This window comes from Tiliqua scincoides, chromosome 2, assembly GCF_035046505.1.
Source record: "Tiliqua scincoides isolate rTilSci1 chromosome 2, rTilSci1.hap2, whole genome shotgun sequence".
NCBI classification, from domain to species: domain Eukaryota; kingdom Metazoa; phylum Chordata; class Lepidosauria; order Squamata; family Scincidae; genus Tiliqua; species Tiliqua scincoides.
The window spans coordinates 62443915-62461345 of record NC_089822.1 but is presented as its reverse complement, the minus strand read 5'-3'; the positions used below and the strand labels follow the sequence as shown (position 1 = coordinate 62461345).

The 17431-nt window shown below is 44.2% G+C and overlaps 1 protein-coding gene across 1 annotated transcript; it reads right to left on the bottom strand.

The window, feature by feature from the left end:
* Positions 1-790: 790 nt before the first annotated feature.
* Positions 791-10529, bottom strand: ZNF367 (zinc finger protein 367). Its single transcript, XM_066616960.1, has 5 exons — positions 10006-10529; positions 6440-6590; positions 4957-5076; positions 3325-3463; positions 791-3052 (listed from the first exon to the last, which is right to left on the bottom strand). The coding sequence occupies exons 1-5, from the start codon at positions 10384-10386 to the stop codon at positions 2821-2823; spliced, it is 1023 nt and encodes a 340-aa protein (XP_066473057.1). The 5' UTR covers positions 10387-10529; the 3' UTR covers positions 791-2820.
* Positions 10530-17431: the final 6902 nt, after the last annotated feature.

Here is a 17431-nt window from a genome sequence, read left to right as displayed (position 1 = left end):
TGTCATATATATATATATTTTCCCCTGCAACAATGAACCCACTTATCATTTCCCTCTGTCCCACCTGATATACCAAGTTTATCAGCTTTTAGGTATGCAAGGTTTAGAGTTACATCCTTAAGACATGGTTGTCAACAGCTTGGTCTGTAAATGTACCTGTAAAGTTCTAGTAGCAGTTTCCACATGTTCTCCTAACCATACACTTGTGTATACAGCAATGATTTCAGATATACAGGAATTCTAACAGTATGGCCTTTGTTCTCTAGTATGTGTAAGAATGGGAACATTTTTATAATTAGTAAGAAAAAGTGAAGCAATTCAAAACAATGCAGCTGCAGTAATTTGAAGAGATTCCTCCAAAGAACACAGACACACTGTTCAAAGTGGGTGAATGAGCAGCAAGTTGGTAGCTGATATTTACCAGCACGCACACACACAAATATCAATTTCAAGTATATGCTTACAGTGTCTGTTTTGGCTGTGACTACTTACTGACAAAATGCACTTAACAGCTCACTAGCCAAGAGCTCCAATATAGACATGGTGCTTGAATGCAACTCTTCAGCTTTCATCATCTTCTGTATTAGACAAATGTACCAACCAATTTTAATACACAAGCAGACACAGGATCATTGTACACACACCAGAATACCCCACAAAACTAAGTGGGGCTGATAGTGTGCTATAAGAAGAATTAATACCACCATGATTACAAACTTAGGATTCAGGCAACTTTTTATTGAAAGCTTATTAGAATGACAACATCTTAACTCATGCCAAAACTACAGCTTAATCATATGAAGCACAGAATTCTTGAACCACCACTTTTAAAACCAACCTTTACCACAAATCTAACTTATTTTGTTTGGAGTTTTTCCAAAAATGTATTTTATACATAATTGATAAAGCAGCTTGACTTGCCTACAGTGAGGCAGAATGTATTTTGATTAAGAACATGTTTTCAATTTGCATTCAGTGTAAATATATAGATTGACAAGGGGGAATTTTGTATGCACTGAGAAGGAATTGAAACCTGTCTTTAGAACTAAGCAACACAATCAGAAGCTTACTTTTACAATGCTATCAGTTGGATTCCAAGAAGTGCAGGTAACTCTCCCTACTGAGCTTTAGGAAAAGCATCGAAGGCAATTGAAAGTCTTTAGCCTTATTTTCCAAGGAGAGCACATCAATGTTTAGGTAGGCAGGTACAGGTTGAAGTGCTTTGCTTTAAAGAAGAGGTGCCAAACTTACATGAAGCTAACAAGCCAAAGAATGACAAGATTCAAATCCATTAAGAAACTACATTTTTTCCCTTCTAGTCCTTTGCCAAAATATGTACTGTAATTCTAAGGCTATAGGCATAATCTACCAAAAAGTAGCAAAAGTGTATCAGCATCTTGCCAATTTAAGACATTAAGTTTCATAGAATCAAATGAATTCTTTTCTTTGTTTTCTTATTTTTTGCAATCAGTAAGAATTCTGATTGCAAAATGCCAAATGCATTTGCCAGTCTGAATCACAGAAAGAGGTTATTTGGCCAAGAATCAGATCGTTCATAGGCTTATGCCAGTATCCCTTTTACTGTCTAAAAGCAGTGAATACAGAATTCTCTCAAATTTATTATACATCTCTACCCATTGTATTCACATAGACAGCTATCAAGGCACAAGCCTGGCATATAAATTTCTTAAAACCCCTAAAAATAATGTCTTCTGCTAAAATTTTATTTCTTTTTTAAGTGCTCAAAAGCACTTAGTACATTTTCATTGCAGGAAATACTAAGCCATACACATCACACTTGCAACTACTGCTGGAAGTCTATTTCCCTAATTGTACAGCAATATTTTGTACTTTTTTCAGTAACTGAACTACAGTTAGTGAACACAAACTTGGCATGTAAATTTCAAATAAAGCAATAAGGTGGCGTTATGCAAGAAAAAAATCTATCAGCAAAAAATCCTTTGAAGCAGTATTTTAGTGTTTACTAATGAGAGTTTTATAAAATACTTTACTAAAAACCAACACTATTCTGCAAATATGCTTATCAACAAATCACATACCATTGTTACAGGGTCCAAGTAAAAAAAATCCACAATTGATGTGATGTTTCCATGATACCTAGAATTTGCAAGATTAACCACTCAGTTATAGGCAAGTCCAACAATGTGCAAATGTTCCCAGCATTCTGTTAGGAACAACAAGTGCTCAACTAATGAGAGCTTCATCCACCAACAGCAGTCAGTCTTAGTGCCAGCAGTCACAGTGAAGATCCTGAACACCACATAACCTGATTTTCTACACCAGTATACAGTTAATTATTCTAGCATCCTCAATGATGCTAGTTAAGACATTGATATTTGAGAAAAATTTCAAACAGTTTCAGGCTTGTTTTTTTTTGAACAAACGTACCATTATTCTAGAGTTCAGAAAGTGCTTCTGTGAGAACTGAATCAAAGAATGACTAGCATCCCAATTTTAAACACTTACACAGAGGCAAGTCCCACAGCAACTTACTTCCGCATAATTGCGATTAAAAGCACAGTCCTAACCTTGCAAATCTAGTTTTCCATAAATGAGAATATCCACCCTGCATATAGCAGTCTCCTATTTACAAAATACTTTAAAAGCTTTACATCTGACTTTACCATACAAAAAAGTGCAATTCTCTTACCCCATTATCTGGGACAACAACATTCTTCATAAATTCTACAGAATAGCAGCCTATGAAAGCAAATAAGGTGCTTAGCTTATGCCTGGAGCTAACTGGTTTAAGTACCAAAATGCAGTACATTTTGTCTATTAGCAGGTCCAGTTATTCTACTACTGTCGCAGTGGAGCTCCAGCCAAGTTTGCAAGCTCAATGAGTGCCATTGCCCCATGCAAGCGTTCACGTTGCTCCTGAAGGCGGCTACAGGTGGCTGAAGGGACGGTATTCTTTTCCTCATCTTCATCAGACTGAGGATATTCCATTGGGTCTTGCTGCTCCTGGTCAGGCTTATGGGCAGTTTTACTTTTCAATGTCGGAGTGCGCTGTTCTCTCATTTCCCAGTACCTGCCAATAAAGTTGAAAGTTAGCTTTAGAAATTATCACTAAAATCATAGCTAGTTAACTCCTTATAAGGATCTTTCATGCAATTAGCTAAAAAAAACAGTTGAGACAAAGACAACTCAGATCTAATGATAAGTTTTAAGTGCCTAGATTGTTTTAAAATACTGGACTTTAAACATATCAAAAATGATTTTACAAATGGTTTACAGATGGCTGTCAAAACGGAATAGACTTTTCAAAGTAAAATATAAACTTTAAAATAATAAAAGACTAACTTTGCCAGCCATTCAGCAACAGCTTTGTTGTCTGCCGATTGCTTTTTATTAAGTCTGTCTGTAGGCTCTTCTCTCTTCAGCCTTGCATATGGGTGCTTGGTACAATGACGATTTGCATGCGTGAATCTGCTTACACATCCTTATCAGAAAAAAAAAAACATTCAGCACAATCTTTTCCACCTTTAAAATATTCATTATTTGTCTATTTTCACAAAGCAAGACAGATACAAGTCCAAACAACTAGCAGAATTCACACATTTCATTTTTGTATTTTATAAAGACAAGTAAGCCTGGCAGCCTAAATTAATTATGTTCCAACAATCAGCATTCAGCTTCCCTACCTCAGGTTCTGGCCACCTCTCTGCCTTCATTCTGTCTCCAAAGTTTGTCTTGCATGCCTTGCTCACACTGTTGATGCTGACCAGAGCCCTTGCCAGGTAGTAGGCGATATTTTCCTACAGATGGGCTTTCTCAGTAGTCATTGATTTATTTGTCTATACCAGTGATTTTCAACCAGTGTACCACTGCACATTGGTGTGCCACAAATAGTCCACAGGTTTGCTACAGAAGTTTGGGGGTAATTTATTAGTAGGGCCATTGTGGGATGTGAGCCCCCCCCCCCCGAAGAATGGTGTGCCTTGTCAATTGTCAAAAAACTGATGGACTATTTTAGTATCTTGTCAGAGATGAAAGATTGAAAATTGCTGGTCTATACTGTATCACTACTTCCTTCAAGCCACTTGCTCCCCTTATGTTCCTGTCTGTATACCGAAAACAACCCAAATGCAGAGACAACATGGCCTCCATTGAAAATTTTGTGCTAAGGCTCTTCAGGGATAAACCTGAAATGTTTTTTCAATACTACAACTGAATGCAAGATTGTATGAAAATAGTGCCTCTGAGCACGAAGAGAGAACATTTTTCTCACTACTGTACAGCTTATCCACTTCACACAAAACACCCCTTATATTTGAGAATCCACATTGACTCTGTATGACTTGCATTGTTTGCAACTCTTCTGCTGAAAAATTAAGCATTTTAGTCTGCATCTCCTTTACCAGGGTAGTGTACAAATAATCCAATATTTTCCACAAAAGTCTACTCTATTTTCCTTCCATTCTCTTTCTAGATCTCTACCTGTCTGCCAGCTTTCCAACAAATTTTTCATACTTTGAAATTTGTCCCCAATGTTGGAACATATTAAAGAGAAGCAAAAAATAATTCTTACCTACAAATTAGTTCTAACTGACAAATATGCAGGGCTTCTGGCTAAGTGAGGAGTTTGTTTTTAACTCTCGTTACATCCTAATATTTGTCTGGTCTCATCAAATGGAAATACAAGTCATCAGAACATCTGCCATTGAAACACTTTTTGTTCAATACAATTAAATTGTAGAATGCCAAACCTTTCCCAGCTCTTTTGACCACCAACGTCAAATGAAGATTCTAGCCATTCAAGTATAGAGACTACAACACTGAACAACAACTTCCAGGGCAACATTGTGTTAGGGCTCGACTCTACTCCATTTCCCATTCCCTTCACTCTACCTTCTTCAATATATATATGCACACTTTCAACTGTACCTGCAGATGTTTTACTTGAATTTTTAAAGCCTATTTTTCATAGCTTACCGTTTTCTGAGCAGACAAAAGGTTTCTCTCCTGTATGGAGACGTTGGTGTGTTTTAAGTTGCCCACTCTGAACAAAAGCTTTTCCACATTCTGGATAGTCACACAAATATGGTCTCTCACCTGGGGGAAAGTTAGAACAATGATTATAAGCACCTGAGATTTCCAAGGATGCTCTAAGAAGTTAACACTTTGAAAGTTCTTTTGCAAACTGCTTTGTTCTTGCCAGTGTAAATGTATTATTCCCAATTTTTAAAAATACATTTATTGACCTATTGCTGGCATGCTACTTGGCCACAGCCCTACTGTAGACATTTTGACAGTTTGGTATAAATTCTTCTAGAAGGGCAGCTGTGTTTGTTCAGCAAAACAACCAGTTTGTGGCACATTAAAGACCAAGAAATTTGACTTTTATAATGTGACTTTTATAAAGTCCACTCCATCATATGGATGAAATGTTATTTTCAGTTGACAAGTACACATACACAAAAGGGTATAGAAAAAAAAGGAAAAGGAATACAATGAGGCCAAAACTCCCCTTGCCAGCTGCTATTTGCCCAGGATGGAAATCCATCATTGACACCAACAGCAGCTTGTTTCCCTGGACAAAGAGCTGTGCTGAGCAAGTACTGTATAGCCCTCAAATCAGACTAGAGTAGGGACAAAGCTGCTCTTCTCCCATATCAGTTTCAATCCTGATTCACCACGCCCACCGACAATTTAGGGGGGGAAATCCAAGCCCGTAGGAAGCAATGACATGCTTGACATTTAACGTCACAGCATTACATTAATAACATGATCCTATGAGTTTTCTTTTAGGATTAAATCCTACTGAGTCTATAGGTGTGGCATAAATGCAAGTTAAAACAATATTTCAGTCTTTCACATAGTGGGGGTGAACCTAATGAAGCTACTGCATTTATTAAAGATCCAATGAGATTCAATTTCATTACATGATTAACAGTACAGTAGGCCCTTGGTATCTGCACGGGATCAGTTCCAGGACTCCCCATGATACCGAATTCTGCAGCTGAAATCCAATCCATGGATGTTTGTGTGATGGACAACCAGAAGTGACTTTGAGCAGCTTCTGGAGGTCCTCTGAAGCCTTCCAGCTACAGGCTTAGTCCCCAAGGATATTCAAATCTACAGATGCTGAGCCCTCAGATAAGGAGGGCCCACTGTATTTGAAATAAGAATTCCCCTCCCCCCATTTGGATTCAGGAATCTTGAACTTACCTTTCAGACTCCTAAGAAAAACAGGCACTCGCAACAGTGTTTTCCATAATTATTTTATCACTCCAGCAACTGTAAAGCAGTGTCTGTACAAGTGTAAAAAGACCCTATCATGCTACCATACCTTAGCATATCATGCAGCTCAATTCATTTCTGACAAAACACCATACTGTTAAGTTTTCCATTTTCTCCAAAGGCATGACAGAACACCTACGTTCAACGTTACTCCTTGTTGATTTAGTCTGCTTACCAGTGTGAGTTCTTTTGTGTGCCTGCAAAGACTTTTCTCGTGGGAACACCCTGTTGCAAATATTACAGCGAATCCTGCTGGAAGAATGCTCCCCCTCACTTATCAGATCTCTGACGGTGTCTGCTCTTGGCCGGCCTCGTCTAATCCCATCCTAGTAAATTAAAAGACATAACAAAAAAGTTGATGGCCATCAAAGGTTGTCATATTCCCTCATGAAATATTTTCATCCTGTTTTTGTTCTGCTGTATTCTAATTACAGCTATTTGATTGCATATTTTTCCAAGATTATTTCTTTATTTCCTTATCACAATATAAACACTAACTGGAAAGTACACAAATGTATAAAAAGAAACACATACATGAAGGGGAAAAACTGGTTGAGGAAAAAGGCTATAAGTTTAAGCGTATGTGTGAAAACAACCGTGAAACATTAAAAAGCAAGGAATTGTAAGATATGGGATTGTGAGTGGACAAAGGAATTTGATAATAAAACCATCCCTGTAGCAAAATGAGAAAAGATGAACACTTCCTAGCTATAGTGTCAACAGTAATGCAGTTGGGCATCTGCCAGGTCCCACAATCCAACAAGGGATTGACTACTGACCAGTAGGCAGGGGCAGCCCAAGTTTAAAACTACAGCCAATGTACTGCTCTACTCCCCAAGTTCTGTTATCCTGGCTAGTGTACACATGAGTTCTACTGCATGCACAGATTACCCCCAAGAAACTCATACAAGGTACCTTCACTTTTTCATTATTGGCACACGCATAAGCAGACATCCTCCACCACTGCTGCCTCTCAACTAGTCAAATTTTCCCCCCTTCTGGAGGTGGGCAGAGGCCTCAGCTCACTGGTCAATTGAGAGACTGGGCACATTTCTTAAATTGTGACAGTGTCCAAGGATGGACCCAGCTTTCTAGAGCCCTTTGAACTCAATCTGAATTTGAGTTTAATTTGCCCAGGAACTTGCAATGCTTCTCACTTTGGTTCCGAAAAGCTTTGGTAAGAAACGATAGTCGCACTTGATCTTAATTTGTATAGCTTTTTCCAAATATACAAAACATTCCATGTTAATTAGTAGTCCTTAAAACAATCTTATAAAACCATCATCCTCTTATGGTAGCTGTGGAGGTAGAGGCCTTCTGAAGACCACCTAGAGCAGGGGTACTCACACTTTTTTGGCTCGAGAGCTACTTTGAAACCCAGCAAGGCCCGGAGACATACCAGAGTTTTTTTTACAATGTTCGTGCCATCATAACATATAACATTTATGTGTACAATGTATGTTGGTGTACCTTGAGCCCCACTGAGTATAACAGGACTTACTCCTGAGTAGACATGCCTAGGATTAGGCTGTGAGGCTGCAATCCTAGCCACACTTACCTGGGAGTAAGCCCCATTGAGTACAATGGGCCTTACTCCCGGCGTTTCCTCCCAGAGGCACCTGAAAGGGGGGGGGTCGGCACTCCGCAATCTACTCATTTTGCCTCGCAATCTACCGGTAGATCGTGATCCACCTATTGAGCACCCCTGACCTAGAGAGTTTGCAGCAGAGACAAGAAACAAACCAGTGACATCCAACTTTCCAGTTCTGCTGTAACCACAATGCAACCCAAGGTAAGGGAACAAATATTCCTTTACCTTTGGGCGGTCCCCATAACTGAATCCCCACCACAGGATGCAGCACTCACTCTTTTGGCACAGCTGCATCAGTACTAGAAAGGTGGATAGGACTGAACCCTCTGCCTCCAGCTGTAATCCTATACACACCGTCCTGGCAATAAGTCTCAAAAAAACACAGCAGGGTTTAACTCTGAGTAGATATATATAAGATTGTGCCGTCAGTCACTATATTACATGAGCTCTCGGTCTTAGGGTCCAATCCTATCCAACTTTCCAGCACTGATGCAGCTGTAATGCAGCCATGAGATAAGAGTACAGACGTTCCCTTATCTGGAAGGGCTTTCCAAGACTGCCTCCCCACCACAGGATGCAGTGTGCACCCCTTTAGTATGGCTGCACTGGTGCTGGAAATTTGGATAGGATTGGGCCCTTAACAGCCATCTTTCAGTTCTAAAGATGTTTCCACAAGCACAGCAAAGAGATTGTCTTGGACCCTTAGGAACAGGCTGCCTAATTCTTGTCCTTCCAATGTTAGTTTTCAAACTGTGGCAACTTCCAGAGAAGTAGGGAAAAAAAACCCCCACAAAGGAGTCCTTTAGCACCTTAAAGACTAGCCAGCTTTTCCCAAACTTTTAAAGGCCCTAGGCAGTGTTCCTCAAGCTGTGAGCCGAGACCCACTAGATAGGTTGCTAACAAATTTCAGGTGCGTCCCCCTTCATTTCAATATTTTATTTTTAATATATTAGATTTGATGCTACTATGGTATGTGAATGCATTTAGGGAAATGTTACACATTTGTACTTTTAATAGACTACTATATATATGCTTTTAACAATGACAGTCAATAGAACTTACTCCTGGGTAAGTGTGGGTAGGATTGCAGTCTATTATTGTTAAAAATGTTCCTGCTTGATGATGTCACATCCAATGACATTACTTCTGGTGGGCCCTGACAGATTCTCATTCTAAAAAGTGGCTCCTGGTGCTCAAAGTTTGAGAACCATTGCCCTAGAGGCTGTGACCAGATTTATAAATGCTGAGGGGTGTGGCTATAATGGTGATTGGGCAGCAATGGCTTCCCCACCCAATAGCCTGATCTGCCCTGTCAGTTTCAGGAACCACCCAAAATTGGGTCACGACCCGCTGGTTGGTCCAAGACCCACAGCTTGGGAACCACTGCAGCATCAGCTGCATCAACAGCCCATCAGAACAGATACATGAAGACACTGTTACTTCAGTATGTCTGTGGTTTATTAAGTGTGTGTTGTTTTATGTGGTGCCAATAAAGATTGATAGGACTTTCTGCCCAATGTTGCCTATTCAGAACAGGGGTCAAGCGTGTGCACCTGTGGGCAGGGCAGAGCTGGGCCAGCTGTGGCAGCTTTCAGAGCTCACCAGAGTATCCAAGCAGAGACCAGCACTTTACACTGCAGGAGTGTCAATGTTTTGATAGATACGAGGAAGCAAACAAGCCACCCAGGCCAGACGCGTTGCTGCTGCCACTGCTGCGGTGCTGAAGAGGCTCAGCACCCTCAGCTCTGCGAACGTTCCTTTCACATCACCTGGCGCCCCAGGAAGGAGGCCGGGCAAGGAATGAAGGAAGGTGCGCATGCGCGCACACTACCTGTCCAGTCGCGCGTCTACACGGGCCAACGGTGAGCCTCTGGGCGTGCGCGTGCACGCACGGGGGGTGCGCGTGCGTGCCTGAGGCCCCCCCATTAAAAACACAGTTTTGGCGCGCGGAGGTGTCGTCACGGACCCCTCGCGGAAGTGACTTCACTCGAAGCCTCGGGAGAAAGGAGAGCTGAGGAGGACGGGGGGGAGGGTCTGTCGGGTGTCCACAGAACCCTTTAAAGGGCGTCCGTTATTTCCGTTCAACCGTCAACATCGCCTCACCGTTGAACGCTCTTCCGATCCCTTCCCCTACTCACTCACTGACTCACCCTCAGCGGCCCGCCGCCTCCGCTGTCCGGGCTGCCGGCTTCTTCGTCCTCTCCGCCCGAGCGCCCCGCCGCGCCCCGGGACCCGCCGCCGCTTACGCCGCCTCCTCGCCCGTCGCGGAGAGGCTGGGCGGCGGCGGGGGGAGGGCTGAGGGTGACGTTGTGCGCGTTCTCCCCCCAGCGCCAGGGGTAGACCATGAAGTCGCTGAAGCCCGGGCTGCTGGGGATGGGCGGCGGTAGGGGGGCGCGGGCGGGCTCCTCGGGGCCTCCGCGGGGAGGCTTGACGGGGGTGGTCTTGATGACGGAGACCAAGACCCGCTTCGGGGAGTCCCCCGAGCTCTGCCTTGCCGCCGGAGGGGGAGGGGGGCCCGGCTGCTCAGACATCCCGCGCCAGAACTCGCCGCTCTGGAGGTGAGAAGCCGCTGCCGCCGCTGGCTCTTCCTGGTGTGCGGTGGGGGCGCCTCAACCCCGCATCCCAGGGAAGCCTCCCTCTCAGCTGCGGCCGCGGCCTCTTCCCAGTCGCGGCTTCCCACAGCCCAGAACAGCCACCCCCAAACCCGAGACTTTCCCGCCTTACATTTCGCGCCTGGGCGGCACCAATGCACAAGGCGGCTCTGACGCCACAAGAACGGCGGCCGCTCGCGACCAATGAGGAGCGAGAAAAGCCACCGCCGCCCTCCGTTCACAGGCGGGGTGCAGACCGAAGGGGCGGGCCGGGCGGGGCTCGGCCACCCGCGAGCTCGGCCATTGGCTGTCATCGTCCTGCGCTAAGCCAACAGAATTCGAAAGTTCGCCTTGTGGGCGGTGCCTGGCATGCTCCCAAGTCCCGCCTCCGGCTCCCCTCAGGTGAAAGGTTCGAGCGGGTCCCGATTGGCTCTTAGCCTGGCATGGGCGAGTTCTGCTGCTGGCGGTTCAAGGCGTTGTAAACATGCCTGAGGGGCGGGGCTGGCGCTTGGCGCGCTCGGGCGGCTGCCTTCGCGGACCTGCTCGGCCTGCTTTTTCGGCGGCTTCTGCTGTCTCCCGTCTGGTTACTTATCATGCGCTGCACTTCAAGAGCACTGGAGGGAGGGAACTTAGGCTGCAGTCCTGGGAGTGAGCCCAATGGACTCTAATGGGACTTGCTTCTGAGTAGACCTGCATCAGCTTGGGCTCTCAAGCTGAAATCCTGTCCACACTTACCTAGGAGTAAAGCCCCACTGACTACTTGCTTCTGAGTAGACATGCATAGGCTTGGGCTCTGAGACATACAAAATTATGCAGTGGGTTGATAGAGGGATGTTCTTTTCCCTCTCACCCAACAGCAGGGGACAGCCACTAAAATTGAGTGCTAAAGGAGTTAGGGCAGACAAAAGAAAACATTCCTTTACTCAGCATATGGTTGGTCTGTGGAACTCCTTGCCACAGAATGTGAGGGTGGCACCTGGCCTAGATGCCTTTAAGAGGGCATTGGACACATTTCTGGAGGAAAAGTCCATCACGGGTTACAAGCCATAATGGGTGTGTGCAACCTCCTGGTTTGAGAAGTGGGCTACCTCAGAATGCCAGATGCAAGGGCGTGACACCATGATGCAGGTCTCTTGTTGCCTTTTATGTTCGCTGAGGCATTTGGTGAGCCACTGAGATACAGGAAGCTGGACTAGATGGGTCTTTGGCAAAAGCATGGAAACTGATGGCTCCTGCTGTTGTATGCCTTCCATAGGCACAAGCAAAACATTCTCATTATCTTGCTTATAACTGAGGAAATACTAATACTGTGCATGGAAGATCAGGCCCAAAAGGTAACAGCTTTGGGAAACTTTTAGCTTGGCTCCCTGAAGGACTGTGTCCAGGATGATTAACATTGGCAGACAGAAAGAACATAGGAAAGGCAACATATTATGGGACAAGCCTAACCAGGTCTACTCAGAAGTAAGTCCTATTGTGTTCAATGGGACTTACTCCCAGGAAAGTGAGGTTAGGATTGCAGCCTTAATCTTTTAAATAAAATAAAGCAGGCATACTGGGATGGCTGGGCAACTCCACTCCTGTGTCTTTCTTCCAGGTGCTGCTCTATCTCTGATGCTATTCAATAAAATCTTTGATTCTGTCACACTTGTTACCTGGTCAATAGGTGCTAGCATGTAGGGTTCCCTCTCCTCCACCACTCTACAACAAGTAGTTGGTACTTGTGTTCAGGGTGGGACTGTACAGGGGAGGGAGTGGGGAGCTCTCCACATTCTCACATCTATTACCCTCTTGCTCGATAGGATCCAGTGTGGGTAGGAAAAGGGCAAGGTCCTCAGGGCTCATGAACAGCCCCATCATTGCTGCCAGAAGGAACAAGGAGAAAGGGAAGGCATAAGGCTTGGGGGTGGGCTGCTACAGGATGGAACCATGATCATTGACCCATGATCATTTATGGAGTGGGTATAGTGCTGCTCTGTGGACTGGGGAGAGTGAGCCCAGAACCTGCCTTGTCTTCTCCCCTCCTGCCTCTGCCATGGGTGTTGCCAAAAAGGAATGCAAAAGGTGAGTCAGGCCCTGCCATTAGCATTTCCCTGCCTGTACTCAAACCTGGCCTCTGGTCCATTTTGCATCCTTACATGCCTGAACGTATTTTGATTTCCAGGTATGGACTGCCTCCCTTTAAAAAAGATATACCCAGGCAGGTAAATTTTCCCATGTAGCTGCATGGTGTTCAGGAAAATGGTGACTATCAGAATATCAGTAATGGACTTATCCCTTGCCACTATCGGGACAAAGGTCCGCAATGCCCCCCCCCCGTGCAATGCTGCTCCCCAGCATGACAGAGCTTCATGCAACTCCAGTACCAACTGGGGAAAGACAGAACCTTCTTCAATTGTAAAAATCCCTATTGGGATTTAGTATAGCCTGCCTATGTAAACCGCCTTGAATTAAAGTCTGAGGAGAAATCTGACGACCAAGAAAGGCGGTATATAAATACCTGTATTATTATTATTATTATTATTATTATTATTATTATTATTATTATTCCCTGAAATCTTAAACGGTACTTCCGGAAAACCGTAAGTACTGTTTCCAATCATGTTGAAAACCTCGGAACACTTCCTGCATGGTCCTGCAGTCAGACAAGGCACGGTACCCGGGGAATTGACCCCATTTGTCCTGCCCCAGGTCCACCACAGCAGATTACAATACATGTTCATAGAAGTTTGCCTGATGTGGAGAATGCAAAAAGAGAGATGTTTTTATTCTCTCATAATATCAAATCGTAGGGTTATTAAGTAAAATTAATAGGGAGGAGGTTGAGGAGAAAAAAAAATTTTCTTATCCATTCTGATCTCACATTCCAGCTGCAGTAATTTGTTTAGGAGATTTCCATGGTTCTTTCTTACTCAAGTCCTATGTACAGTCTTATGTGTTTTTGGCTTGCACAAAATCAAGTACTATATGTGCTCAAAACGGTTCCCAAAATAGAAAATAATATAGTTCAAATAATGCAGGTAATTCTGCCCACCATTTTATTTATTCTGTTTATGCCCAGATTAAGTTTGAAACAGGAGAATGAAGCTGAACAATCTCTGTGTCTCTTGGAGATGTGCAGCTGTGCACATGTACGTGCTTGACCCTTTAGCATAAAATGACCAATCAATCAATTGGCATCCTTCAATTTCGGAAGACTATGGTATCGCACTCTGAAAAGTGGTTCTGGAACAGCGTCTAGTGTGGCTTAAAAGGCCAATTCGGGAGTGACAATACCTTCCACGCTGGGAGCAAATGTAGTCTGTCCCTGGTGTGTCTCCCTAGCTACAGGCCTTCCTTCTTTGTCTCTTTGCCTCAGTCTGTTGGGCAAGTGTCTCTTCAAACTGGGAGAGGCCATGCTGCACAGCCTGCCTCCAAGCAGGACACTCAGAGGCCAAGCTTTCCCATCAGTTGAGGTCCATTCCTAAGGCCTTCAGATCCCTCTTGCAGATGTCCTTGTAGCGCAGCTGTGGTCTACCTGTAGGGCACTTTCCCTGCATGAGTTCTCCATAGAGGAGATCCTTTGGAATCCGGCCATCGCCCATTCTCACGACATGACCAAGCCAACACAGGCGTCTTTGTTTCAGCAGTGCAAACATGCTAAGGATTCCAGCTCGTTCCAGGACTGTGTTGTTTGGAACTTTGTCCTGCCAGGTGACACCGAGGATGCCTCGGAGGCAGTGCATGTTCAGTTTCCTCTCCTGTTGTGAGCGAAGAGTCCATGACTCGCTGCAGTACAGAAGTGTACTCAAAACGCACGCTCTGTAGACCTGGATCTTGGTATGTTCTGTCAGTTTCTTGTTGGACCAGACTCTCTTTGTGAGTCTGGAAAACGTGGTAGCTGCTTTACCGATGCGTTTGTTTAGCTCAGTATCAAGAGAAAGTGTGTCGGAGATTGTTGAGCCAAGATACACAAAGTCATGGACAACCTCCAGTTCATGCATAGAGATTGTAATGCAGGGAGGTGAGTACACATCCTGAACCATGACCTGTGTTTTCTTCAGGCTGATTGTCAGTCCAAAGTCTTGACAGTCCTTGCTAAAACGATCCATGAGCTGCTGAAGATCTTTGGCAAAGTGGGCGGTGACAGCTGCATCATCAGCAAAGAGGAAGTCACGCAGACATTTCAGCTGGACTCTGGACTTTGCTCTCAGTCTGGAGAGGTTGAAGAGCTTTCCGTCTGATCTGGTTCGGAGCTAGATGCCTTCTGTTGCGGTTCCAAAGGCCTGCTTCAGCAGGACAGCGAAAAAAATCCCAGACAAGGTCAGCGCAAGAACACAGCCCTGCTTCACTCTGCTTCGGATGTCAAAGGGGTCTGATGTGGAGCCATCAAAGATTACAGTGCCCTTCATGTCCTTGCGTTGTAGCGTTGTAGCATTGTAGGAAAGCTGTTTGCCCGAGTTGCACTAAAGAGGCTCCAGGTACTTGCAGAGAGCGTCTATCCAGAATCGCAGTGCAGATTCCGAGCCAACAGGTCCACCACTGATATGGTATTCTCCCTTAGACAACTGCAGGAGAAATGCAGGGAACAACGACAGCCACTCTTTATAGCCTTCATAGATCTCATGAAGGCTTTCGACCTGGTCAGCAGGGACGGCCTCTTGAAGATTCTCCCCAAGATTGGATGTCCACCCAGGCTCCTCAGCATCATAAAATGACCAGATCTGGATTATCTAGACTAGTTATGACAGAGATTATTAACACAGTCAGAAGTGTGCAAGAGGGACTTGTTCCAGCTGAAGTAAAGGAAGTGGTAGTGCTCCCTCTTCTGAAAAAGCATTTTTTCAATTCAAATTTGAATCACAGTCCAGTTGCCAGCATTCTATTCCTAAGTAAGGTGCATGAACATTTTTGGTGACCCAGCTCTAGGTTTTCATGGATAAAACTGATTGCCTGAAACATTCTGGTTTTCACCCAATTTGGGAACAAAAACTGCCTTGGCTGCACTAATAGATAACCTGCTCTAAGAGATGGATGGGTGGAATGAGATCCTGTTGTTCTTCCTAGACTTCTCAGTGACATACAACTGATGCAACTGACCATGGAATCCTTTTGAATTCCCTGCCAGAATGGAGGTACCTTACTGAGATGACTCCAGTTATTCATGGGGAGAGAGTAGGTCTCAGAAGATGGTACTGGAGGACTATTGTTCAATGCCTTGTCCATGCAGCTTTGGGTGCTGAAGATTTCATCCTATCCCCCATGCTTTTTCAACAGCTACATGAACCTGCTGGTTGAAGTCATCTAGACATGAGTCACCACCAATATGCTGATGACACCCAGCTCCTATCTCTGTCCAGGATCATTGTGCCCACCAAATGACTGTGATCTGGATGAGTCACCCATCAATGTATGTGATGGAGCAGCCAGAGCCTTGCCAGGGAGCAGAGGAGAGACAGGGGGGCTGAAGGCCTCTGGGACCTGTGCAGTGCTGATGCTGTTGCCATGGCAACAGTGACACCTGAAGCCATGTGTGATCCAGATTACTTGTGAGAAAGAAGAGATGTAGATTTTATGCACACTCTGCTTTATGCTATTTAATAGATCATCAGGGAGGGTCCAATAATGTTGGATGGCTAGCTTTGAGTGAGATGAGATAGCTAAGCCCAACAGGAGGAGGACCTGGGTGTTAAGAAACCCTCTTCCCAGATATTCTGAGGTGAAAGGGGGATTAGATGAGGAGAGGCTCACTCTGGAAGCTGGGAATCACCCTGAAAAATATGCAATCTCTTAATTGAATCCTATAGAAGGAGTGGAATGCCAAACAGATTTTGGATGGCAGTATGGAACTGGATTTGGGGAAACAAACTTATCTTATTAGGCTAAATAAGATAGAGTATCGTTGGCCAGTAGATCAGTAAATCTTGAGTTTACAGACTGTACTGGATGGAGTTGCACTTCTCTGTAAGATTCAGTTTGCAGATTGGGGGTGCTCCTTTATCCAGTGCCATTTCTAGGTGCTCAACCAGTGATTAACCACTTGAATGCCTTTTTTTTTTAGTTTCAGCTGGTGCCCTAGTTGATCCCTTTCCAGAGCAGAATCTGCCCATTGTCACTCATGCTTGTTGTTTTATAAAAACAACAGGTCTGATACTAAAATTTCTGTTAATACACCGAAAACAGATTATGGCACCAATCCAAACACACCTGCCTGGGAGTAAGCTCCATTGAACAAAATGAGACTTCTGAATAAACATGTATAGGATTGTGCTATATACGATTCTATATTACTGCTTTTTTCTTTTTAATCTTTTATTGGGCAGGCATTTGTTTGCATGTACTGTGCTTGTATATTGTGGATTAACAGTATATTTTGTTGCTCACTATGATCTTCAGTTTACAGTGAAAAAAGCTAAGATCTAAGGCTGCAATCCTAAGGCACTTATCGGGGGAAATAAGCCCCATTGATTACAATGTGACTTACTTCTGAGTAGTCATGCATAGGATAGGGCTCTGATTCTGCTTCCATTAATATAATGCTGAAGCTGTATTGAAGCATATTCGTCCCAGCAATATGGCTTTCCTGAAGTGATAACTCTGCTGGATCCTTCTTAAATATAACAGTTATTATTAACAAACTGAGCTAAATAATTGACATAGCTACTTTTATAGCTCTGTGGTGATCACATAAAATTGAGCTTAACAGCAGGCCTCAAAAAAGCTACAGTACTTTGGGCCCAATCCTATCCAACTTTTCACTACCAGTGTAGCCATAATGCAGCCCTGACATAAGGAAACAAATGTTCCCATACCTTGAGGAGGCCTCTGTGACTGCCTCCCCAACACAGGAAGCAGTGCATACCCCATTGGCATTGCAGCACCGGCATTGGAAAATTGGATAGGATTGGGCCCTTTGTTGTCTCTTTCCATCAACTATTGTTGTTGTTGGCATCCTTCAGTCTCGGAAGACTATGGTATCGCACTCTGAATAGTGTTCTGGAACAGA